This window comes from Oncorhynchus mykiss, chromosome 8 (genome assembly GCF_057628025.1).
Source record: "Oncorhynchus mykiss isolate SJ-2025 chromosome 8, ASM5762802v1, whole genome shotgun sequence".
NCBI classification, from domain to species: domain Eukaryota; kingdom Metazoa; phylum Chordata; class Actinopteri; order Salmoniformes; family Salmonidae; genus Oncorhynchus; species Oncorhynchus mykiss.
In genome coordinates, this window is record NC_143029.1 from 12,242,876 (window position 1) to 12,267,552 (window position 24,677).

Here is a 24,677-nt window from a genome sequence, read left to right on the forward strand (position 1 = left end):
CCAGTCAGGCCTTTCCAGAGGTTCACACTTCCAGTCAGGCCTTTCCAGAGGTTCACACTTCCAGTCAGCGCTTTCCAGAGGTTCACACTTCCAGTCAGGCCTTTCCAGACGAAACAGTACGTTATACATTAAGGTTAGGGAGGTGGAACTTACATTTTGAAACCGAGAGAGAAATAATAAACTACTTTAGCGATGTTGCTGTTTGTCCCTGACATTGTATAGGTAGTAACGATTCTGAAAAAGTTGGTCTAAAAAATCGTTAAAATAAAACCAAACAAAGCAAAGGGGTAGCTTCAGTTTCTGCTTCAGTGTTTTAATGAATCCATCTGAATCTATACCCACCCTCTCCATTGGATTCCATTTTCTCTAAAAGCCCTTCAGGTCTTAAGGTCACAGGGGCATGTGACTGCCATGTCCCTTGTCCGGCACATTCAGTGTTCTTCAACCCTGGAGGTGTGCATTCTTCACGCCCCGGTAGGCAGAGCAACAACACCCCCGAAAACCAGTGGACCTCTCACCTTACCCTGGGAACTGATCGACGGACAGAGTTCATTCTAAGTTTCTTCAAAGTTCAGAGTGTTAGCTTGAAATAAGGGTTAAGATGAAAGATACAAAAGTAAAGAGCATAATATTGTAACAGGAGAGAGAGAGAGAGAGAGAGAGAGAGAGAGAGAGAGAGAGAGAGAGAGAGAGAGAGAGAGAGAGAGAGAGAGAGAGAGAGAGAGAGAGAGAGAGAGAGAGAGAGAGAGAGAGAGAGAGAGAGAGAGAGAGAGAGAGAGAGAGAGAGAGAGAGAGAGAGAGAGAGAGAGAGAGAGATAACATCATCACAACACTGCACATATATAAAATATGACATTTGAAATGTCTTTATTCTTTTGGAAGTGTAATGTTTACTGTTCATTTTTTATTGTTTATTTCACTTTCATTTATGAAACATATGTTTCCCATGCCAATAAAGCCCTTAACTTGAAATTGAAATTGAATTTAGAGGCTGTAAAGTGGCTCAATTTTGGGACCTATGGATCATGCGGTCTAAACCTATGGACCTGTACCACAAAAGCCATTGTGGTTCAGATAGAGACAGAACTATGCCCTTTTACAATCCATGGTTTCAGAAAGGGATAGGGCATACTCATAACATAACTCTACAGTAATAAGTTAACAGTAGATGTCAAAATATATATTCTATATGATCTAGTTTTATGTCAATACCAAGTTTCAAGTTTCATCAGGTCAATGTTGTGTGCAGTACATGCGCCAGTCTCTGGTTCATTCAGAGTTGCTTTCACCCCTGGAGGTGTGTAAACTTCACGCCCAAACCATGCCGACACCTGAATATGAGCACAGAGTGGGTTCCTAGTTCCCACAGGAGGACCAGCAACACTTCACCCTGGTTAAGTCTGGACAGGGTTGATCTAAAAGTTGAGAAGTTTATCATGTTGGTTCCATTCAGGTGGTACTAGCACTTAGCCTCTTATGGGGGACAAAGTGAAGGTAAAAATGAAGAGAGCAGTCCAATAAATAACTCCCAGAAGAGTCCAGGTATTACAATTCAAATGCTGTTGATTTATGTTGTTGTATTATTCATCATGACCAGACAGGCCTACTATTACCAATAGCCTGCTACATGAAAATCAGGTTAATATCAAGTCAATATCAGGTCAATTTCAAGTCAATAGCAGGTCAATATCAGGTCAACATCATGTAAATATCAGGTCAATAGCAGGTCAATATCAGGTCAACATCATGTAAATATCAGGTCAATAGCAGGTCAATATCAGGTCAATAGCAGGTTAATATCAGGTCTTTATCAGGTCAACATCATGTCAATATCAAGTCTTTATCAAGTCAATATCAAGTCAATATCAAGTCAATATCAAGTCAATATCAGGTCTTTATCAAGTCAATATCAGGTCAAAATCAGGTCTTTATTAGGTAGATATCATGTCTATTTCAGGTAAGTATCAGGTCAATATTAGGTCAATATCAGGTCATTATCATGTCAATATCATTTTTTTTTCAGGTCAATATCACATCTTTATCAGGTCAAATTTCATGTCAATATCAGGTCTTTATTAGGTCGATATCAGGACTTTACCACGTCATTATTAGGTCAATATCAGGTCTTTATTAGGTCAATAACAGGTCAATATTTATTTTTTACCTTTTTTAACTAGGCAAGTCAGTTAAGAACAAATTATTTTCTTAAATGACAGCCTAGGAACAGTGGGTTAACTTCCTTGTTCAGAACTTGGTAGAACTACATAATTTTTTCCTTGTAAGCTCTGGGAATCAAACTTGCAACCTTTCGGTTACAAGCCCAAAGCTATAACCACTAGAATTCCTGTCGCCCCAAAATCAGGTCAATATCATGTCAATATCAGTTCAATATCAGGTCGATAGCAGGTCAATATCAGTTTATTGTCAGTTCGATATAATTTCAATATCACGTCAATCTCACGTCAATATCAAGTCAATTTCAAGTAAATATCACGTATTTATTAGATCAATATAAAGTCTTTATCAGGATAATATAACATCAATATCACGTCTTTATTAGGTCAAAATCCCGTCATTGCTATGTCAATATCAGGTAAATATCACGTCAATTTCAAGTAAATATCACGTATTTATTAGATCAATATAAAGTCTTTATCAGGATAATATAACATCAATATCACGTCTTTATTAGGTCAAAATCCCGTCATTACTATGTCAATATCAGGTCAATATCAAGTCAAAATCACATCTTTACTATGTCAATATCAGGTAAATATCACGTCAATTTCAAGTCAATATCACAAATGTATTAGATCAATATCATGTCTTTATTAGGTTAATATCAGGACAGTATCAGGTCTTTGATAGGTCAACATCATGTCAATATCAGGTCAAAATCAGGTCAATATCATATCTTTATCAGGTCAAAATCAGGTTAATATCACGTCTATATTAGGTCTTAATTACATACAGTGCCTTGCGAAAGTATTCAAAACTTGCAAAACAGCTCGAGCTCAGTGAGGTTGGATGGAGAGCATTTGTGAACAGCAGTTTTCAGTTCTTTCCACAGATTCACGATTGGATACAGGTCTGGACTTTGACTTGGCCATTCTAACACCTGGATATGTTTATTTTTGAACCATTCCATTGTAGATGTTGCTTTATGTTTTGGATCATTGTCTTGTTGGAAGACAAATCTCCGTCCCAGTCTCAGGTCTTTTGCAGACTCCATCAGGTTTTCTTCCAGAATGGTCCTGTATTTGGCTCCATCCATCTTCCCATCAATTTTAACCATCTTCCCTGTCCCTGCTGAAGAAAAGCAGGCCCAAACCATGATGCTGCCACCACCATGTTTGACAGTGGAGATGGTGTGTTCAGGGTGATGAGCTGTGTTGCTTTTACGCCAAACATAACGTTTTGCATTGTTGCCAAAAAGTTCCATTTTGGTTTCATGTGACCAGAGCACCTTCTTCCACATGTTTGGTGTGTCTCCCAGGTGGCTTGTGGCAAACTTTAAACAACACTTTTTATGGATATCTTTAAGAAATGGCTTTCTTCTTGCCACTCTTCCATAAAGGCCAGATTTGTGCAATATACGACTGATTGTTGTCCTATGGACAGAGTCTCCCACCTCAGCTGTAGATCTCTGCAGTTCATCCAGAGTGATCATGGGCCTCTTGGCTGCATCTCTGATCAGTCTTCTCCTTGTATGAGCTGAAAGTTTAGAGGGACGGCCAGGTCTTGGTAGATTTGCAGTGGTCTGATACTCCTTCCATTTCAATATTATCGCTTGCACAGTGCTCCTTGGGATGTTTAAAGCTTGGGAAATCTTTTTGTATCCAAATCCGGCTTTAAACTTCTTCACAACAGTATCTCGGACCTGCCTGGTGTGTTCCTTGTTCTTCATGATGCTCTCTGCGCTTTTGACGGACCTCTGAGACTATCACAGTGCAGGTGCATTTATACGGAGACTTGATTACACACAGGTGGATTGTATTTATCATCATTAGTCATTTAGGCCAACATTGGATCATTCAGAGATCCTCACTGAACTTCTGGAGAGAGTTTGCTGCACTGAAAGTAAAGGGGCTGAATAATTTTGCACGCCCAATTTTTCAGTTTTTGATTTGTTAAAAAAGTTTGAAATATCCAATAAATGTCGTTCCACTTCATGATTGTGTCCCACTTGTTGTTGATTCTTCACAAAAAAATACAGTTTTATATCTTTATGTTTGAAGCCTGAAATGTGGCAAAAGGTCGCAAAGTTCAAGGGGGCCGAATACTTTCGCAAGGCACTGTATATTAAAAAAAATGCACACAGCCATGCAATCTCCATAGACAAACACTGGCAGTGGAATGGCCTTACTGAAGAGCTCAGAGACTTTCAACATGGCACCGTCATAGGATGCCACCTTTCCAACAAGTAAGTTTGTCAAATTTCTGCCCTGCTAGAGGTGCCCTGGTCAACTGTCAACTGGAAGAGCTGTTATTGTGAAGTGGAAACATTTAGGAGCGACAACGGCTCAGCCACGAAGTGGTAGGCCACACAAACAATTAAAAATTGTCTGTCCTTGGTGGCAACACTCACTACCGAGTTCCAAACTGCCTCTGGAAGCAACGTCAGCACAAGAACTGTTTGTTGGGAGCTTCATGAAATGGGTTTCCATGGCCGAGCAGCCACACAAAAGCCTACAATCATCATGCGCAATGCCAAGCGTCATGTTGGAGTGGTGTAAAACTCAATGCCATTTGGACTCTGGAGCAGTGGAAACACATTCTCTGTAGTGATGAATCACACTTCACCATCTGGCAGTCTGACAAATCAGGGTTTAGCAGGTGCCAGGAGAACTCTACCTGCCCGAATGCATAATGCCACCTGTAAAGTTTGGTAGAGGAGGAATAATGGTCTGGGGCTGTTTTTCATGGTTCGGGCTAGGCCCCTTAGTTCCAGTGATGGGAAATCTTAATGCTACAGCATACAATGACATTCTAGACGATCCTGTGCTTCCAACTTTGTGGCAACAGTTTGGGGAAGGCCCTTTCCTTTTTCAACATAACAATGCTTCCGTGCACAAAGCGAGATCCATAAAGAAATGGTTTGTCGAGATCGGTGTGGAAGAACTGCGAGCCAGGCCTAATCACCCAACATCGGTGCCCAACCTCAATAACGTTCTTGCAACTGAATGGAAGCAAGTCCCTGCAGCAATGTTCCAACATCTAGTGGAAAGCCTTCCCAGAAGAGTTGAGGCTGCAAAGGGAGGACCAACTCCTTATTTTATTCCCATGATTTTGGAATGAGATGTTGGACAAGCAGGTGTCCACATACTTTTGGTCATGCAGTGTATGTTGATGAAAGGTCCTGTTATTCATGGGACACACTTTTCAAGCCACTTTGATACAAATTGAATGACATAGGGGTTAGGAGAGAATTTTCGCTAACCTTAACCCTTATCCTAACCTTCACCTAAGTCTCCTAACCTGCTGAGGAAGTTCTCCCACCCTGCTATGAAACCCAACCTGCTATGAAAAATCCACTTCAGTATCGAAGTGGCGTATTTATAGCCTAGGCGTTTCATATTTTGACAATGGAAATTCGAATACACAAAATGGCTCGCAATAGGCGGCTGGTAGCTTTGTGTATTTCTGCTTATTTGGTAGATGTTTTTCTACTGGTGGAACCAACACTTTTTGGGGCCGCAGGTAGCCTAGTGGTTAGAGCATTGGGCCAGTGACCAAAAGGTTGCTATATCAATCCCCGAGTTGACAAGGTAAAACCTGTCGTTCTGCCCCTAAACAAGGCAGTTAACCCACTGTTCCTAGGCCGTCATTGTAAATAAGATTTTTTTTCTTAACTGACTTGCCTAGTTAAATGAAGGTTAAAGTAAAAATTGAAATGCTTGCAAAACGTGGTCTAGTTCACACCTTGCAGGGTTAATTCACATATAGACCTAGATCTCTTGTAAATGAATCAACCGTTTGGGAGCACAAAAGGTGCGGCGAGGAGGGTGATATGCATTTTAATAAAATGTCTATGATTACTTAACACCTCCCGTTTAAGAGAATGGTTTCAAAAACAATGGTATCTAAAACAAACCTTACGCGTGCCGACGGCCTCCATAAACTCCCCCTCCTTTTCTTGACCAGCGCAGCTTGACCCTGTCCACATATCGGCACGTGCTATTTCACACTTGAAAAGCAAATGGTTCGAAAAGGGAAACGCAGTTGCAGAATGTCAGAGAGGATAAGTACATTCGTAGGCCTAAATTAATTGTAAAGGTTGGCCTGTAGGTTTAGATGATTCAATTGTATTGATCATATGGATGTTTCAGTTTTTAATAATATATATATATATATACAAAAAATAGCTAATAATAATATTGTATTCCTCTTCCTGTTGTGTAGAATACGCTTGAACACGCTTGAACTTGTTTAAATAAACGTTTAATCAAAAATGTATTATGAATCAAAAGTAGGCCAAGCCCCTATTCACACAACTGACATGGCTAATATTATTTATAATTCTGAGACGTTTACAATATCCCACAACAAAAGTTACACCTATTCTAAAACATGGCCACTCTAGGCTCCGAGTGTGACCATATGCTGCAGGTTTGCCAAAGTGTGACTTGACTGACACCTCACCACCGTGGCGCATGGACATGTTGGGTAGTGTCAATGCGCAATTTGACACGAGCACCATGGCCCGATATATAGAAGGCGTCTGACTCGACTTTGTGATCACTCTCAATCGCAAACTCTCAGAGGATTTGCTCGGGACACTCTATCATCAGAAACCATGGAGAATATCATCTCTCATTGTGGATTAACTGGCGCAATCACCGGAGGAAACTCTGTTCAACAGCCCGCTAATTTGTGGAGACCTTGGGATGCCAAAGCAGGCAGGGAATGCAGGGCCGCGACACACATGGTTAGTACAGACTACTTTCAAAACTAAATTATTCGTGTCAATAGTTTGTAGAGGAATTCAGTTTGATGTTTCATAGGTTTAGCTATAGTGGACGAAATGCTAACATGATTGTCTTTATCCCCTCGCAGCCTTACACAAAGACCATTGGAGGATTTCCATACATCAAACACTGCAAGAGTCCTCAGATCACTCACCCAGTAAAGTAAGTGAAATTGCCTCAGTAATATCACCAACATACACAGGCTACATTATTAAATATATGCGTCTCTGTTTGTGCGTAATGGTGATTGAGATGGGCATTCTCTCCATATCCGTTCTCAATTATATCCTAGCCTACTTTGTATTTCCCTATCAAACTCCTAACGTGAGACCGTTTCGTTCTCTAGGTTGTTCTGGCCCAAATCGAGATGCTTCGATTATCTGTACCAGGATGCAGAGATGCTTCTGCGCAACTACCCAGTCCAAGCAACCATCTGCCTCTACGAAGACTCGAGCAGTGATGATGATGAGGACGATAGTGATGATGACGATGAAGAAGACAGCGTGAAGGAGCTGAATTTTAAAAAAGCCCTTCTCTCCAATTGAAAAAACACTGAATGTATATTTTAATGTGAAATTATAATATATTGGTGCATAATTTATTTTTTGTAAATATCTGTAAATATGCCATATGACTAACGAATGACTAACACATTTGTTAGGGTAAACAGCATTTTATAATTTATATTTCATAATGGTCTACCTTTATTTAATTTTGTATCAACGTTGTAATAAAACAGTTATAAACTCAACAATGAGCTCCTTGAATCTGTGGATAGGTTGGTTCTTCTTCAACAATCATTCAAAAAGGTTTATTTTGAGGACTAAATCTCTTCCTTCGATTAGTTTAATTGACTTTGCTATCTATTATGTCCACCACTACCTTGAATCAAATTCTATTCTAGCCTCTTGATCAAAAGAGTAATGAGATCCAGGGGCACAACTTTCACTGGGGACGGAGGGGACATGTCCCACCCCACCCCAAACCCCCCCCCCCCCCCCCCCCCCCACATTCTGAAATTGCATTTTTGTCCCACCCCCCAGTTTTATCATTGGAATGTGTTACAAAACGAGGAAACGGTGTGCTTTAGGACCATGCAGACGCCTCCAAGCAGCCGGGTAGGCTGTTTGGCTGTGTTTATCTGACTGGATAGATTTAAAATATATATATATATATGTCCCCCCACTTCCAAAACCAAAGTTTCGCCCCTGATCAGATCTATAATTTTGCTGAATACAAAATGTATGAACACCATGCATTTATTAGGACCTCTGGTCTAGTAAGTTCCCATAACAAAGATTCTCTCTCGTATGTATTGATTCACTCAAGACAGATGTTCATTCAAAAATAAAATCAAGAGCGGTTTCATTGAACACTCTGACAGTGATCATTGAGGTGTAAGCTACAGTCGAGGAATCATCTGAGACCAAGGTTACATACATCACTTGGACTGTTGGCCAAGAGCACGTGCGACAGTGTCAGTGTTGCTTACCACTTCCTCTCGTAAAACAACAAAGTGCATAAACAAACAGACTCTCAGTGAGCATGAAAACTCCCTCCTCATTAATGCCAAATGTGTGAGCGCCAAATGTCGGAATGCACACCGTCCATATTAAAAGTAATAGACCTAATATTTGTAATTATGTCTCACAGTCACGTCAGAATCAGACGTTCATCCATTAATGTCAAATGTCAAATTTAGAAGTTGTTGCAAACTTCAGATTTTAAAGTGTTTAAGGTTAAGTTTAGACATTAACTCTGAAATCTTAAGGTTAGACATTAACTTCACATTTTTAAGGTTAGGGTTAAGTTTAGACATTAACCCTGAATGATTAAGGTAAGGGTTAAGTTTAGACATTAACCCTGAATGATTAAGGTTAGGGTTAAGTTTAGACATTAAACCTGGATGATTAATGTAAGGGTAAAGGTTTGGGATAGGCTTAAAACTAACATCCCAAAAACAACTTTTTATCTCTGGATTCAAACTTTGAATCAGAGGCAAATGCTTACACCCATCCACCATCCCCATTTACATTAATTTGTATTGTATGTGAACTACTGTCATTGCCATTAGGACTCATTAGATAATAAATATGAAACATTTAGCATGATATTACATGTGGACAGTAGATTTATAAAAACATAGTAGCCATCCCGATGTCCACTATAGAGGACATTTATTGACAAGCTCTTATTTAGCTCTTATTTAATGTGAAAAAATATTACACTGCTCTGAAAACTCCCCCAAACTATACCTGAGATATTTACCGATTAGAAACTATTTGAATATCAAACTCCCAAAAATAAAAAAAATGTGCATTTCACAATTACACACACTTACAATCAAATATGTTAATGGTGATGGGAACCATTTTGAAGAACCAGAAAGAAAAAAATGATCCATGTCCCACTTGAAAAGCCCAGAATGTTCTCTCAAAAGGTACAACAGGACCTAACACAGCGGCATGTATGGCCTTAGAGATACAGACCAAAATCGAATGTCCATTACAGAGGACAAAAATTAACAGCTGGGTCGCAGGAATCTATTCAAATTATATTTGTGTCCTGGAAATTTCAATTGAAATAGTTAAGTAAGACTTTCCACTGTTTCAAATTATTGCACGTCTATAGCCTATACTTATGAACAACAGGACATTTCACAGATATGTTGTTTCTGAGTGTGCACATGCGTCTAGCCAACTCGTGTTACTGACAATGTGAACTTTAATGAACTAACATGTTGAACTTTTCATCCACTATCACATGTTTTCCCATGGTTAGGTGTAATGTTCAAGATAACACTGTCAATGGGTGGGTGTTGCTTATCCAGGTGTGAAGAATGCACACCTTCAGTGGTGGGTGACTCAGCACTGCATGAGCTAAATCATGACTTCACACACCCATTCAACTTCTGACCTGATGATGAATATATCAATGTGGGCATAACACATAACAAATTCTTGAGAAAAGATTAATACATACAGTATATATGATAATTCAACCCCCCCCCCCCTCTCACTCTGGCTCTCTTTGTCTCTAAGTCCCCCCCCTCCCCCTCTCTCTCTCTCTCTCTCTCTCTCTCTCTCTCTATTAAATTCAAAGGGGCTTTATTGGCATGGGCAACATGCTTACATTGTTTATTATCTATTCCACACGCTTTGGCAACCAGAAATTAGCAGTAAACATTACACTACAATTTTTTTTTTAAAGAAAATAAACATTTAAAATGCTATATTATTGGCTATGTATAGTGTTGTAACAATGTGCAATAGTTAAAGTAAGAAAGGGAAAATAAACATTTAAAATGTTATATTATTGGCTATGTATAGTGTTGTAACAATGTGCAATAGTTAAAGAAAGGGGAAATAAACGTTACGGTTTTCTTCTATCGAAGGAGAGGAGGACCAAAATGCAGCGTGGTTATTTTGATTCATGGTTCTTTAATAAAGAAACTACACATGAACAAACTAACAAAACAAGAAACGTGACGTGAAAACCTAAACAGCCTTATCTGGTGCAAACAAACACTGAGACAGGAACAATCACCCACCAAACACTCAAAGAATATGGCTGGCTGACTGGCGGATCAGAGACAACGATAAACACCTGCCTCTGATTGAGAACCACTCCAGACAGCCATAGACTATTCTAGATAACCCCACTATACCACAATCCCAATACCTACAAAAAACCCAAGACAAAACACACCACATAATAAACCCATGTCACACCCTGGCCTGACCAAAATAATAAAGAAAAGACAAAATACTAAGACCAGGCCGTGACATAGACAGATATACAGTACCAGTCAAAAGTTTGGACGTATCTACTTATTCAAGGGTTTTTCTTTATTTTACTATTTTCTACATTGTAGAATAATAGTGAAGGCATCAAAACTACGTAATAACACATATAGAATCATATAGTAATCAAAAAAGTGTCAAACAAATCAAAATATGTTTTTCAAAGCAGCCGCCCTTTGCCTTGATGCAGGCTCCTGAGTGGTGCAGCGGTCTAAGGCACTGCATCTCAGTGCAAGAGGCGTCACTATAGTCCCTGGTCCAGGCTGTATCACATCCGGCCGTGATTGGGAGTCCCATAGGGCGGCACACAATTTATTTATTTTACTAGGCAAGTCAGTTAAGAACAAATTCTTATTTTCAATGACGGCCTAGGAACAGTGGGTTAACTGCCTGTTCAGGGGCAGAACAACAGATTTGTACGTTGTCAGCTCGGGGATTTGAACTTGCAACCTTTCGGTTACTAGTCCAACACTCTAACCACTAGGCTACCCTGCCACAATTGGCCCAGCGTCATTCAGGTTTGGCCGGGGTAGGCCGTCATTGTAAATAAGAATGACTTGCCATTTTTAAAAAGACAGCTTTGCACGCTCTTGGCATTCTCTCATCCAGCTTCAGAAGGTCGTCACATGGAATGCATTTCAATTAGCAGGTGTTCCTTCTTAAAAGTTTTCTTGGTTTTTCTTGGTCCAGTTGCCAGGACCCCAAATACAAATTCCATATAGACAGCAATGCCCTAGAAGACACAAAAAACGATATACAGTATATCACAAAAGTGAGTACACCCCTCACATTTTTGTAAATATTTGAGGATATCTTTTCATGTGACAACACTGAAGAAATGACACTTTGCTACAATGTAAAGTAGTGAGTCTACAGCTTGTATAACAGTGTAAATGTTCTGTCCCCTCAAAATAACTCAACACACAGCCATTAATGTCTAAACCGCTGGCAACAAAAGTGAGTACACCCCTAAGTGAAAATGTCCAAATATGCTGTATGCCTCATCCTAAACATCAGCACCACAGGTAACTTCCACAAAGCTGTGAAGGATCTGAGAGAAAGGCAAAGCAGATCCTGTTCTGATGAAACCAGGGTTGAACTCTTTGGCCTGAATTCCAAGCGTCACGTCTGGAGGAAACCTGGCACAATCCCTACGATGAAGCATGGTGGTGGCAGCGTCACGTCTGGAGGAAACCTGGCACCATCCCTACGATGAAGCATGGTGGTGGCAGCGTCACGTCTGGAGGAAACCTGGCACAATCCCTATGGTGAAGCATGGTGGTGGCAGCATCACGTCTGGAAGAAACCTGGTACCATCCCTACGATGAAGCATGGTGGTGGCAGCATCACGTCTGGAGGAAACCTGGTACCATCCCTACGATGAAGCATTGTGGTGGCAGCGTCACGTCTGGAGGAAACCTGGCACCACCCCTACGATGAAGCATGGTGGTGGCAGCGTCACGTCTGGAGGAAACCTGGCACCATCCCTACGATGAAGCATGGTGGTGGCAGCATCACGTCTGGAGGAAACCTGGCACCATCCCTACAATGAAGCATGGTGGTGGCAGCATCACGTCTGGAGGAAACCTGGTACCATCCCTACGATGAAGCATTGTGGTGGCAGCATCACGTCTGGAGGAAACCTGGCACCATCCCTACGGTGAAGCATGGTGGTGGCAGCATCACGTCTGGAGGAAACCTGGTACCATCCCTACGATGAAGCATGGTGGTGGCAGCATCATGCTGTCGGGATGTTTTTCAGCTGCAGCTTCACATCCAACCTGACAGAGCTTGAGAGGATCTGTAGAGAAGAATGGGAGAAATTCCCCAAATACAGGTGTGCCATACCCGTGAAGACTTGTGGCTGTAATCGCTGCCAAAGGTACTTCAACAATGTAATGAGTAAAGGTTCTGAATACTTACGTAAAAGGTGATATTATATATATTTTTTATACATTTGCAAACATAAAAAAAAATGTTTTTGCTTGGTCGTTATGGGGTACTGTGTGTAGATTGATTTAATCAATTTTAGAATAAGGCTGTAACGTAACAAAATGTGGAAAAAGTCAAGGGGTCTGAAAAATTTCCGGAGACACTGTATGAAGCAAGCAATAGAACCCTTTTTGGTTCTATCGTTCTATGGTTCGATAGATCAAGTCTGTTTGAGTGCTTCTTGAAACCTCCAGCAGATGGACGTGCCATTGAGATGATCTGGAAACTCATAGCTGGAGGGTAGCTAGAGGGTCAGCGGAGGTGGTGGTCGGAGCTTGTGGTCAGGTCAGCATGTCAAAGGGCAGTCGGGTAGACAGGCAGCTCCATGTCATCAGGATGTCTCAGAATCTCTGTATTGGGACTCTAAGCTTCACAGAGTACAACCCACACCCTCATACAGAAGTATGCGCTTGAGCAATGAAAAAGCTGTCCCACTTGCCAATTCTGCAATGCAATAGCCTCCTATTGGGTCACCGTTAGTGGAAAACTACCCAAAGTCAATAACGTTAGGTATAGTTCAAATGAAAACACACACTGGCTAACTAGCATTTGCTAGCTTGTTGACAATACTAATTTTCATCAATTTACAGGCAGGAATCCAATTCCTGATATCAAGACTTGCACCCCTTTAGAGAATGTACATGAGCTCTCTGCCTAGGCTGCCACTAGGTGAATGTGATTTGGTTCCAGAGCCTGGGGTAAACTCTCAATCCCTCTCCTCAGTGTTAGAGCCAGAAGGGTTTCCTAATCTGGGACCTTGTTACATTTTAGGCTATGACTAGGACCCAGAGTGTTTCCTGGCCAGATCACGTAGTGAGGAAACACTCCCAGCCCTAAAGGAACCTGGTAGAGGACCAGTGGGAGGAAGAGTACATATTTTTGTCCCAATTAACATTAAACAAAACTAACCGTAGTAAACCTTTAAAGGGGGTTCATAATGACTAGTCTATAGAAATGCTTTATATAACACCATATAAAGGGCTACATGAAAGGTTACATCTGCTGCTTTACCAAGTATTGTGTGCAATTGTTAACATGCAATACACATGAATACTTTCACAAACACACAGAAAGCAAAAAAAACACCATATTTTCATTTTTTGATCTGCCTCGGTTAGCCAGTTCTGATTCCCTCTCTTAGTGGAAGCTTCACATTGATACTCTCTGCAGGGATATAGGTTTTTTAGAATGTCAAAACTTTCAATCAGTGGGAGGCAGACAGCTTCGTAGCGAACACACCATGCTTTTATCAAATACTTGAATCATGGGGGAGGTGAGCAGCAGTTCCATCTGAAGATCACTGTTTATTCCTCACTGTCGGTGGCCAGGGACTATTTGTTGGCCATTATTGTGCTCTTCTTGTTTACATTCTTGACACACACACACACACACACACACACACACACACACACACACACACACACACACACACACACACACACACACACACACACACACACACACACACACACACACACACAGGCTTTTGTTCCAGAGTCAACACAATGTGTTGTAAACAACCAGATCATTTACTGTAGTACCAAGCAGCTTCTTGAACTTTAATTAACTTTCTCTCTATCATCCCACTCCCTCTACATGTCTCCATCTCCCTCTATCATCCATCTCCCTCTATCATCCATCTCACTCTATCATCCATCTCACTCTATCATCCATCTCTCTTTATCATCCCACTCCCTCTACATGTCTCCATCTATCATCCATCTCCCTCTATCATCCATCTCCCTCTATCATCCCACTCCCTCTATATGTCTCCATCTCCCTCTATCATCCATCTCCCTCTATCATCCATCTCCCTCTATCATCCATCTCCCTCTATCATCCATCTCACTCTATCATCCCACTCCCTCTACATGTCTCCATCTCCCTCTATCATCCATCTCCCTCTATCATCCATCTCCCTCGATTATCCCTCTCTCGATTATCCCTCTCTCCCTCTATCATCCATCTCTCCCTCTATCATCCATCTCCCTCTATCATCCCTCTCTCATCTATCTCCCTCTATCATCCATCCATCTCTCTCTCTATCATCTATCTCCCTCTATCATCCCTATCTCTCTCTATAATCCCACTCTCTCTATCATCCCACTCTCTCCCCATCTCTCCATCTATAATCCCACTCCCTCTATCATCCCACACTCTCTCCATCTCCCTCTATCATCCCATTCTCTTTCCATCTCCATCTCTCCCTCTATCATCCATCTCTCCCTCTATCATCCATCTCCCTCTATCATCCATCTCCCTCTATCATCCATCTCCTCCAGATTATTTACTGTAGTACCAAGCAGCTTCTTGAACTCTTTAATTAACTTTCTGTCTATCATCCCACTCCCTCTACATTTCTCCATCTACCTCTATCATCCATCTCCCTCTATCATCCCACTCCCTCTACATGTCTCCATCTCCCTCTATCAATCATCTCCCTCTATCATCCATCTCACTCTATCATCCATCTCCCTCTATCATCCATCTCACTCCATCATCCATCTCATCCTATCATCCATCTCCCTCTATCATCCATCTCACTCTATCATCCATCTCTCCCTCTATCATCCATCTCTCCCTCTATCATCCATCTCACTCTATCATCCCACTCCTTCTACATGTCTCCAACTCCCTCTATCATCCATCTCCCTCGATCATCCCTCTCTCCCATCCCTCTCTCATCCATCTCCCTCGATCATCCCTCTCTCCCTCTATCATCTATCTCCCTCTATCATCCATCTCTCTCTCTATAATCCCACTCTCTCTATCATCCCACTCTCTTTCCATCTCCCTCTCTCATCCATCTCTCCCTCTATCATCCATATCCCTCTATCATCCATATCCCTCTATCATCCCTATCTCTCTCTATCATCCCACTCTCTCTATCATCCCACTCTCTCTCCAGCTCTCCATCTATATCCCACTCCCTCTATCCTCCCACTCTCTCTCCATCATCCCACGCTCTCTCCATCTCCCTCTCTCCCTCTATCATCCATCTCCCTCTATCATCCCACTTTCTCTCCATCTTCCTCTCTCCCTCTATCATCCATCTCCTCCAGATTATTTACTGTAGTACCAAGCAGCTTCTTGAACTCTTTAATTAACTTTCTCTCTATCATCCCACTCCTTCTACATGTCTCCAACTCCCTCTATCATCCATCTCACTCTATCCTCCATCTCCCTCTATCATCCATCTCCCTCGATTATTCCTCTCTCTCTATCATCCCACTCCCTCTACATGTCTCCATCTCCCTCTATCATCCATCTCTCTCTATCATCCATCTCCCTCGATTATCCCTCTACCATCCCTCTCTCTCTCTATCATCCATCTCACTCTATCCATCTCCCTCTATCATCCATCTCCCTCGATTATTCCTCTCTCACTCTATCATCCCACTCCCTCTACATGTCTCCATCTCCCTCTATCATCCATCTCCCTCTATCATCCATCTCCCTCGATTATTCCTCTCTCACTCTATCATCCCACTCCCTCTACATGTCTCCATCTATCATCCATCTCCCTCTATCATCCCTCTCTCCCTCTATCATCCATCTCCCTCTATCATCCATATCTCTCTCTATAATCCCACTCTCCCTATCATCCCACTCTCTCTCCATCTCTCCATCTATAATCCCACTCCCTCTATCATCCCACACTCTCTCCATCTCCCTCTATAATCCCACTCCCTCTACATGTCTCCATCTATCATCCATCTCCCTCTATCATCCATCTCTCCCTCTATCATCCCTATCTCTCTCTATCATCCCACTCTCTCTATCATCCCACTCTCTCTATCATCCCACTCTCTCTCCAGCTCTCCATCTATAATCCCACTCCCTCTATCCTCCCACTCTCTCTCTCCATCATCCCACTCTCTCCATCTCCCTCTCTCCCTCTATCATCCATCTCCCTCTATCATCCCACTCTCTCTCCATCTCTCCATCTATAATCCCACTCCCTCAATCATCCCACTCTCTATCTCCCTCGATCATCCCACTTTCTCTCCATCTATTATCACACTCTCTCCCTCTATCATCCCACTCTCTCTCTTCATCTCCCTCTCTCCCTCCTTCTGTCATATTTCTCTTTTCTCCTGAATGGGTACTCTTTACGTGATTCCTTCTCCATGGCAACTGTCTCTGTCTGCTAACATGGTCTTAGTCCCAAATAGCACCCTATTCCCTATGTAGGGAACTACTGTTGACCAAAAGTACATTGTAAAAGTAATTCGTTCTCATAACAATCTTTTGTTGTTTTGAATTTCTAATTTTAACCCACATTGTTGAGCATGCTGCTCACTCCTCTATAAGTGGAGGTAGAACTGGTAAACACGACAGAATGCTGCATTAGCCTCTGTCATTATGAGTGGTGGACAACATGACCTTGTTGATGGTGGGAAAGGCTTGTCTCATTATTGAACATCAATTTTTCTGACTGTTTGATATCCGTTCATCATGATCAATTCCACTTCATAGCGCAACAAACTGCTTAATACAATTTTAGAAACACTTTTCTTTGTTCAAACATGTACAGAACATTGTGTAAAAGTATCATTAAAATCTAAACATAAAAAATTACCCACAATCCTCTAAAAACAGTATTCACAACTTTCAAAAATGTTTGTTTTTTACTCAAATATCAAAGTGTCTGACTACTACTTTATTATGTTAAGTAAAGACGTAAACGCTATAGAATCAAGTAAGAACAATTGATTTAATAAATGTTAGATATAATTTAAAATATTAAGCAATCATAACTTGTAAACACTCAATAACTTTAGATTAGCAGAACACAGATAAATAAAGTTATATTTACTCAATAGCCTAACATTTGTTAACAGTACTCAAAGCATTTAGGGGATAAGAACATCTCATTGAGTGCCACTTATATGATTTGAGTTCTACAGGCAGTTGAAGATGTTTGAGTAATTACTACTCAATTGCTTCAATGAGTTAGGCAATTACTTTTTACAGTGCACTATATAGTACAGCAACTATCGTCCATATTCATACATGTCAGTAAGATTTTGGCCGTATTCGGTCATGTTGTCCATTGTTATCACACAAGCCTGCTAAGTGGTTCACTGTGCAAATTGCTCCGTCTTCCTGTGAAGCGTGTAGAGTGTTTCCGTTATACTTCATCAGACTTCACCACATATAGCAATTAATTAGGAGGTGAGTGTGTGTGTGTGTGTGTGTGTGTCTGTGTGTCTGTGTGTCTGTGTGTGTGTGTCTGCGTGTCTGTGTGTCTGTGTCTGTGTGTGCGTGTGCGTGTGTGTGCGCGTGCGCGTGCGTGCGTGCTTCCGCTCACGTGTTCCCGTACGGCTGTCTAATGTAGACTTCTCTGCCTGGGTATGCAAAGATAAGTCTATTTAAATTGCATCTTGGAACTGCTGGATCAAGGTATTCTTATGGGCATCGCTGTTTCCATGATTTACAGCCACAAAAACCTGTCCTTTACTTCAGATAAAGCTATGCTAATAGAAAGCTATTACCTAGAGATTTACTTGATGTTTTCAGACAATTTGGAGCTCTTGCTGTGCCCTGGGTGTGGTGTACTGCACCCAAGGTGCTTTGATGCAGCCTAATTGTATCATGCTCTGGCAACCGATTGGCAACAGCCCAGAAACCATGGAAACATCCCTGTATATATTTGGAGAGGCATTTTATCTAGGGGTTGACTAGCTACTGAAACACAAATAAAACTCAACATAAGATAACTCAATATAGTAGGACAGGCTCACCATTGGCTCATATAGGGTACGGCCACACAGAGATCATTGTGCCTGAAATGTACAGATTGAACCATTGATTTTTCAATGGGAGTCATTCGTTGCCAAGCGATGGAAAATTAACTTCATTGTTCATCAGACAAATGCACATTACATGAAAAAAAGGTTAAGATGAACTGAACCTCTGTCGGACAAAAGAATGAAATGACAATGTGCATTTCATATGTTTTCATACGTCTCGCATCCATCCATTCATTCATCCATTCAACCTTCAGCATGCCTGTGTGTCTGTGTGTCTGTCTGTGTGTGTGTCCAATGATCCAATAGCTTGGCTGGCTGTTTGTTTTCACCCTCTCAGTATTCAGAGATGCTGGTGGGAGAGCAAACTCCATCTGTTTCCTTCAAACACACAGATAGACAGAGACAGGAGCAAAACCTCCTGCCAAGCACTCTCACACTTCAAATGCAGAAACCAAGGGAAAATATGGAAATGTTGGCTACAACACACTTTTTCCATTGTATTTTATGATACATTTCATATTGAAGTTGTCATTCAGCGTGAGCTTGAGACGATCCCTCCCCTGCAAAGCATTCTCACTATCAAATGTAACAATGTTCCAATGAAGGTATACTTCCCCTTTACATTATTTTGTGTTTCAGAAGAGTACATTGAAGCTACTGGTCCACCGCTGGTTAACCACGTAAAGCCCACGCTAAAGAGAGATGGACAGTATTTCTATTCCCTGTGAACACATGTACAGTAAGTCAGTACAAAGAGAAAGGCGTTGAACTAACCTCATTTCCATCCTAAGAACAAGGCTACGTGACTAATGGGGCAGACTAATGGGGGAGACTAATGGGGCAGACTAATGGGGCAGACTAAATTAATCAATTAGGCTGCAATGTTTTGCTGTTATTTTCTTCTCTTGCCTCTAATGTATTCAGCGCCACCTCTCCATCTGCATAATCTCTCCCTTATCTCTCCCTTATCTCTCCACCCGGCCCCTCTCCATTAGCTCTCCGTTATCTCTCCACCTGCCCCTCTCCATTAGCTCTCCGTTATATCTCCACCCGGCCCCTCTCCATTAGCTCTCCGTTATCTCTCCACCCGGCCCCTCTCCATTAGCTCTCTGTTATCTCTCCACCTGCCCCTCTCCATTATGTCATCATTATCTCTCCACAGCTTCCCTTTGCATAATCACTTCATTATTTTGCCATTATTTCTCTGCGTCACTCTCTGTAATCTCGCCAACCCGCCCCTCTGCACAATCTCTCCATTATCTCTCCACCCCATCCATCTCTATTATCTCTCCACCCCACACCTCCTCATTATCTCTTCACCCTGTCCCTTCACCCAGTCCCTCCAGTAGCAAAAAATGGCGCAGATAGAGAGGGCAGCCAAACTTGTAGCCCTTAGGTAACTTTGAAGTATTTCGTTTTTTTTTGTGTTATTTATTACATTATTAGGTTAGAATTGTTTTTGTGTTATGCAGACTGTATGCTGACCGTATTACCTCCCAATAGAATTATCTTCGGTTATAGTCACAGCTGTGTATATTCCCACTCAAGCCGATTCCACGACTGTCCTCAAATAACTTCATAGGACTTCATGTTAACTGGAAACCACATATCCTGAGGCTGCATTTACTGTAGCTGGGGATTTTAACGAAGGAAATTTGAGGAAAACTCTACTGAATTTCAATCAACACCCTGACTGCAGTACTTGCGCTGCTAAAAACGACCAATGCTACTCCAACTTCCAGGATGCCTACAAGGCCCTCCCCTACCCTCCCTTCGGCAAATCTGATCATGACTCCATTTTGTTCCTTCCTTCCTATAGACAGAAACTCAAACAGGAAGTACCCCTGCTAAGGACTACTCAATGCTGGTCCTACCAATCGGAATCCACACTTCAAGATTGTTTTGATCACACGGACTGGGATATGTTCCGGGTAGTCTCCGAGAATAACACTGACGAATAACCTGATACGTGACTGAGTTTATCAGGAAGTGCATAGGAGATGTTGTGCCTACTGTGACTATGAAAACCTACCCAAACTAGAAACCGTGGATAAATGGTAGAAGTCGACAAAACTGAAAGCGATTTAATCATGGCAAGTTGACTGGGAATATGGCAGAATACAAACAGTATAGTCATTCCCTCCGTAAGGCAATCAAACAGGCAAAACGTCAGTATAGAGACAAAGTGGAGTCGCAATTCAACGGCTCAGACACAAGACGTATGTGGCAGGGTCTACAGACAATCACGGACTACAAAAGGAAAACCAGCAACTTTGCGTACACCGACGTCTTGCTTCCGGACAAGCTAAACACCTTCTTTGCCTGCTTTGAGGATAACACAGTGCCACCGACCAACCAAGGACTATGGGCTCTCCTTCTCTGTGGCCGACGTGAGTAAGACGTTTAAGCGTGTTAACCCTCGCAAGGCTGCCGGCCCAGATGGCATCCCTAGCCACATCCTCAAGGCCAGACCAGCTGGCTGGTGTGTTTACGGACATATTCAATCTCTCTCTATCACAGTCTGCTGTCCCCACATTCTTCACGATGGCCAGAATTGTTCCTGTACCCAAGAAAGCAAAGGTAACTGAACTAAATTACAATCGCCCTGTAGCACTCACTGTCATCATGAAGTGAAAGACTAGTCAAGGATAATTTGACCTCTACCTTACCTGACATCTTAGACCCACTTCAATTTGCTTACTGCCCCAATAGAGCCACAGAAGATGCAATTGCCATCGCACTGCACACTGCCCTATCCCATCTGGACAAGAGGAATACCTATGTAAGAATGCTGTTCATTGACTAAAGCTCAGCATTCAACACCGTAGTACCCTGCAAGCTTATTATTAAGCTCGAGGCCCTGGGTCTGAACCCCCCTGTGAAGTCCTGGACTTCCTGACGAACTGCCCACCAGTGGTGAAGGTAGGAAACAACACCTCCACTTTGCTGATCCTCAACACCGGGACCCCACAAGGGTGCGTGCTCAGCTTCCTCCTGTACTCCCTGTTTACCCATGACTGCGTGGCCAAGCATGTCTCCAACTCAATCATCAAGTTTGCAGACGACACAAAAGTAGTAGGCTTGATTACCAACAATGATGAGACAGGCTACAGGGAGGAGGAGAGGGCTCTGGGAGTGTGGTGCCAAAAAATAACCTCTCATTCAAGTCAACAAAACAAAGGAGTTGATCGTAGACTTCAGGAAACAGCAGAGGGAGCACCTCCCTATCTACATCAATTGGAGAATGTGGAAAGCTTCAAGTTCCTCGACGTACACATCACTGACAAACTGAAATGGTCCACCCACGCAGACAGTGTGGTGAAGAAGGCGCAACATCATCCTCTTCAACCTCAGGAGGCTGAATAAATTTGTCTTGGCACCTAAAACACTCACAAACCTTTACAGATGCACAATTGAGAGCATCCTGCCCTGCTGTATCACCGCCTGGTACGGCAACTGCACCACCCACAACCGCAGGGCTGTCCAGAGGGTGGTGAAGTCTGGCTAGCGCGTCACCGGGTGGCAACCTACCTGCACTCCAGGACACCTACAGCACACGATATCACAGGAAGGCCAAAGAGATCATCAAGGACAACAACCATCCGAGCCACTGCCTGTTCACCCCTCTATTATCCAGAAGGCGAGGTCAGTACAGGTGCATCAAAGCTGGGACCGAGAGACTGAAAATCAGCTTCTATCTCAAGGCCATCAGACTGTTAAATAGCCATCACTAGCACATTAGAGGCTGCTGCCTATATACATAGACTTGAAATAATAATGTGTACATATTTTGCATTACTCATCTCATACAGTATGTATATTGTGGCAAACCTCTTCAAGGTTAGGAGCGTTTGTCACAAATTAAGTGGTAAACTGTCACCAAATCACCCAAGAATGAGAGTTATTTCGAACAGTACCTGTGTGTTTGTTTCTCCGTCCTGGTCCACCCAGCCCGTAGGCGAGGTCAAGGATAGCAGGGTTCGGTACATGAATCGGGTTCTCGGTAGGTCCAGGTCCAAACGTCCACAGGTAAGTCCAAAACAATCCAGCTCATACACAGTAAATCCAGCCAATCTCTGTTGTCTCTTTCTCTATTGTTCATAGATCCTTCCAGCACTCTCTCTCTCTCTCTTCCTGGTTTTTCTTGACCCTTTATCTGTGGGTCGGCTCCACCTTCTGAGGGTTCCCCTTGCTTCTGGGACTTGTAGTTTTGGCTGTCGGCAATTTTGTGATCTGTAGTTCTCACAGGGGTGGCCATTTTAGTGATCGGGCAGAGCCCGTTTATTAGTTCTGCTCTCACATATCTGCCATTTATCACTCGACCCCCTTCTTTGCCACACATCTCTCCCCCTAGATCCGACACCCTAGGTCGGGCTACCGCAGCAAAATATGCATGCATGCGGGATAACCCATCCACGTTTCCCATTTCCTTCCCTGCTCTGTGTTTCAAGTCAAAATGAAACGGTTGGAGACTCAAAAACCACTGCATCACCCGAGCGTTCTTCTCTTTAGCCCTGTGCATCCAGGTGAGTGGGGCATGGTCACTGATGAGGGTGAAGTGGCGCCCCAGCAGGTAGTATTTCAGGCTTTCTAGAGCCCACTTTACTGCCAGCGCCTCTTTCTCAACGACTGAGTAGTTGGTTTCCCGTGGTTCCAGCTTCCTGCTTAAAAACAGGATGGGGTGTTCCACCCCTTCTACCTCTTGGGATAGCACTGCTCCCAAGCCGACCTCTGAGGCATCCGTCTGAACCACAAACTCTCTCTCAAAGTCTGGTACCACCAGCTCTGGATTACAGCAGAGAGCCTCCTGTAATGTCCTAAATGCTTTGGTGGCCCTTTCATCCCATTTGACCATGTTTGGCCCTCTGGCTCTAGTCATGTCGGTAAGTGGGCCCTGGAGGTCAGAGGAATTTGCCAGTACCCTTTTGTCAGATCAAGGGTCGTAATGTACCGAGCATTACCAATTTTCTCAAGTAGTTCATCTACTCGGGGCATGGGGTAGGCATCAAACTTGGAGATTTCATTTACCTTCCGAAAGTCGTTACAGAACCGCAAAGACCCATCGGGCTTGGAGACCATCACAATTGGGCTAGACCACTACTATGTGACTCTTCAATCACTCCAGCTGTCAACATTTTCTCAGTCTCTGCTCTAATCGCGGCCTGTCGAGCCTCAGGTACCCGATATGGCCTCATACTCACTTTTCTCCCTGGTAGGGAAACGATATCATGAGCCGTAACCTCAGTTCAGCCAGGTACCTCTGAAAACACATCTCTGTTTTTATGGATCAGGGTCTTTACTTCCTGTACTTGTGCTGGGGACAGAGTGGGTGAAATATTTACCTGATGAAACATCATCCGAAGGGGAATGGCTTCTGGGTAGCGAGTGGCATAATCTAGAATAACCAGAATGTATTGGTTGGTGCCCTCTGGCGGATTTGGGTAGTGGGCCCACTAAATCCATCGCTATCCTCTCAAATGGCGTTTCGATTATGGGGAGTGGCACTAACGGGCTTCTAACAGCTGGTCGGGGAGCTATTAACTGGCACTCCGGGCACTCTCCACAATGCCGAGCCACTTCAGCTTGAATTCCTGGCCAGTAAAACCTCCTTACAATCCGGTCTCGGGTTTTATCGATACCCAGGTGTCCACCCAGAATGTGCCCATGAGCTAGATCCAGTACTGTCCTCCGGTACTGGGTGGGAACCAACAACTGTTCCACCACATCAACCCCTATTTTCGAGACTCTGTACACCAAACCCTTTTTCATGATGAAGTGGGGAAAACTATTAGGCATCATCCCAACATTTATGGGAGTACCATCTACGACCTGCACACCTGCTCTGGCTTGCTGCAGGGTTGGATCCTGGTTTTGGGCCGTCCCGAAATTAGTCAAGGACCCTGCCAGGTCTGCTGGTTCTAGATCGTCGTCCTCTGGATTCAGATCGACCCCAGCCCCACTAGTACCGGGCTGTTCGTTATCAGCGAGATTTGCCACTTCATCCTCCTCCTCCCCTACTAGCACCTGTGATGTTGTCCCCTGGGAGACCTCTTTTCTTGGCTTTGGTTGAAAGCCCCATGCTTCTTCCTGCTTGGTCAGGGTTGTTGGCTTCTCAAATATGCCATTCTTTTGGCCTAACTTCGCAAAGTTAGGAAAGT

The 24,677-nt window shown here is 42.9% G+C and overlaps 1 protein-coding gene and 1 long non-coding RNA gene across 2 annotated transcripts; one reads left to right on the top strand and one right to left on the bottom strand.

Moving 5' to 3' along the window:
- Nucleotides 1-6,796: 6,796 nt before the first annotated feature.
- LOC149981390 (protein ripply2-like) lies at nucleotides 6,797-7,513 on the top strand. Its single transcript, XM_090242727.1, has 3 exons — nucleotides 6,797-6,928; nucleotides 7,057-7,130; nucleotides 7,315-7,513. Exons 1-3 carry the CDS (start codon nucleotides 6,797-6,799, stop codon nucleotides 7,511-7,513), a joined length of 405 nt encoding a protein of 134 aa, XP_090098853.1.
- Nucleotides 7,514-10,801: 3,288 nt separating this feature from the next.
- On the bottom strand, nucleotides 10,802-22,645 carry LOC149981391 (uncharacterized). The gene is made up of 2 exons (XR_016482732.1): nucleotides 22,437-22,645; nucleotides 10,802-11,504 (listed from the first exon to the last, which is right to left on the bottom strand). It is a non-coding gene; the product is annotated as an uncharacterized LOC149981391 (long non-coding RNA).
- Nucleotides 22,646-24,677: the final 2,032 nt, after the last annotated feature.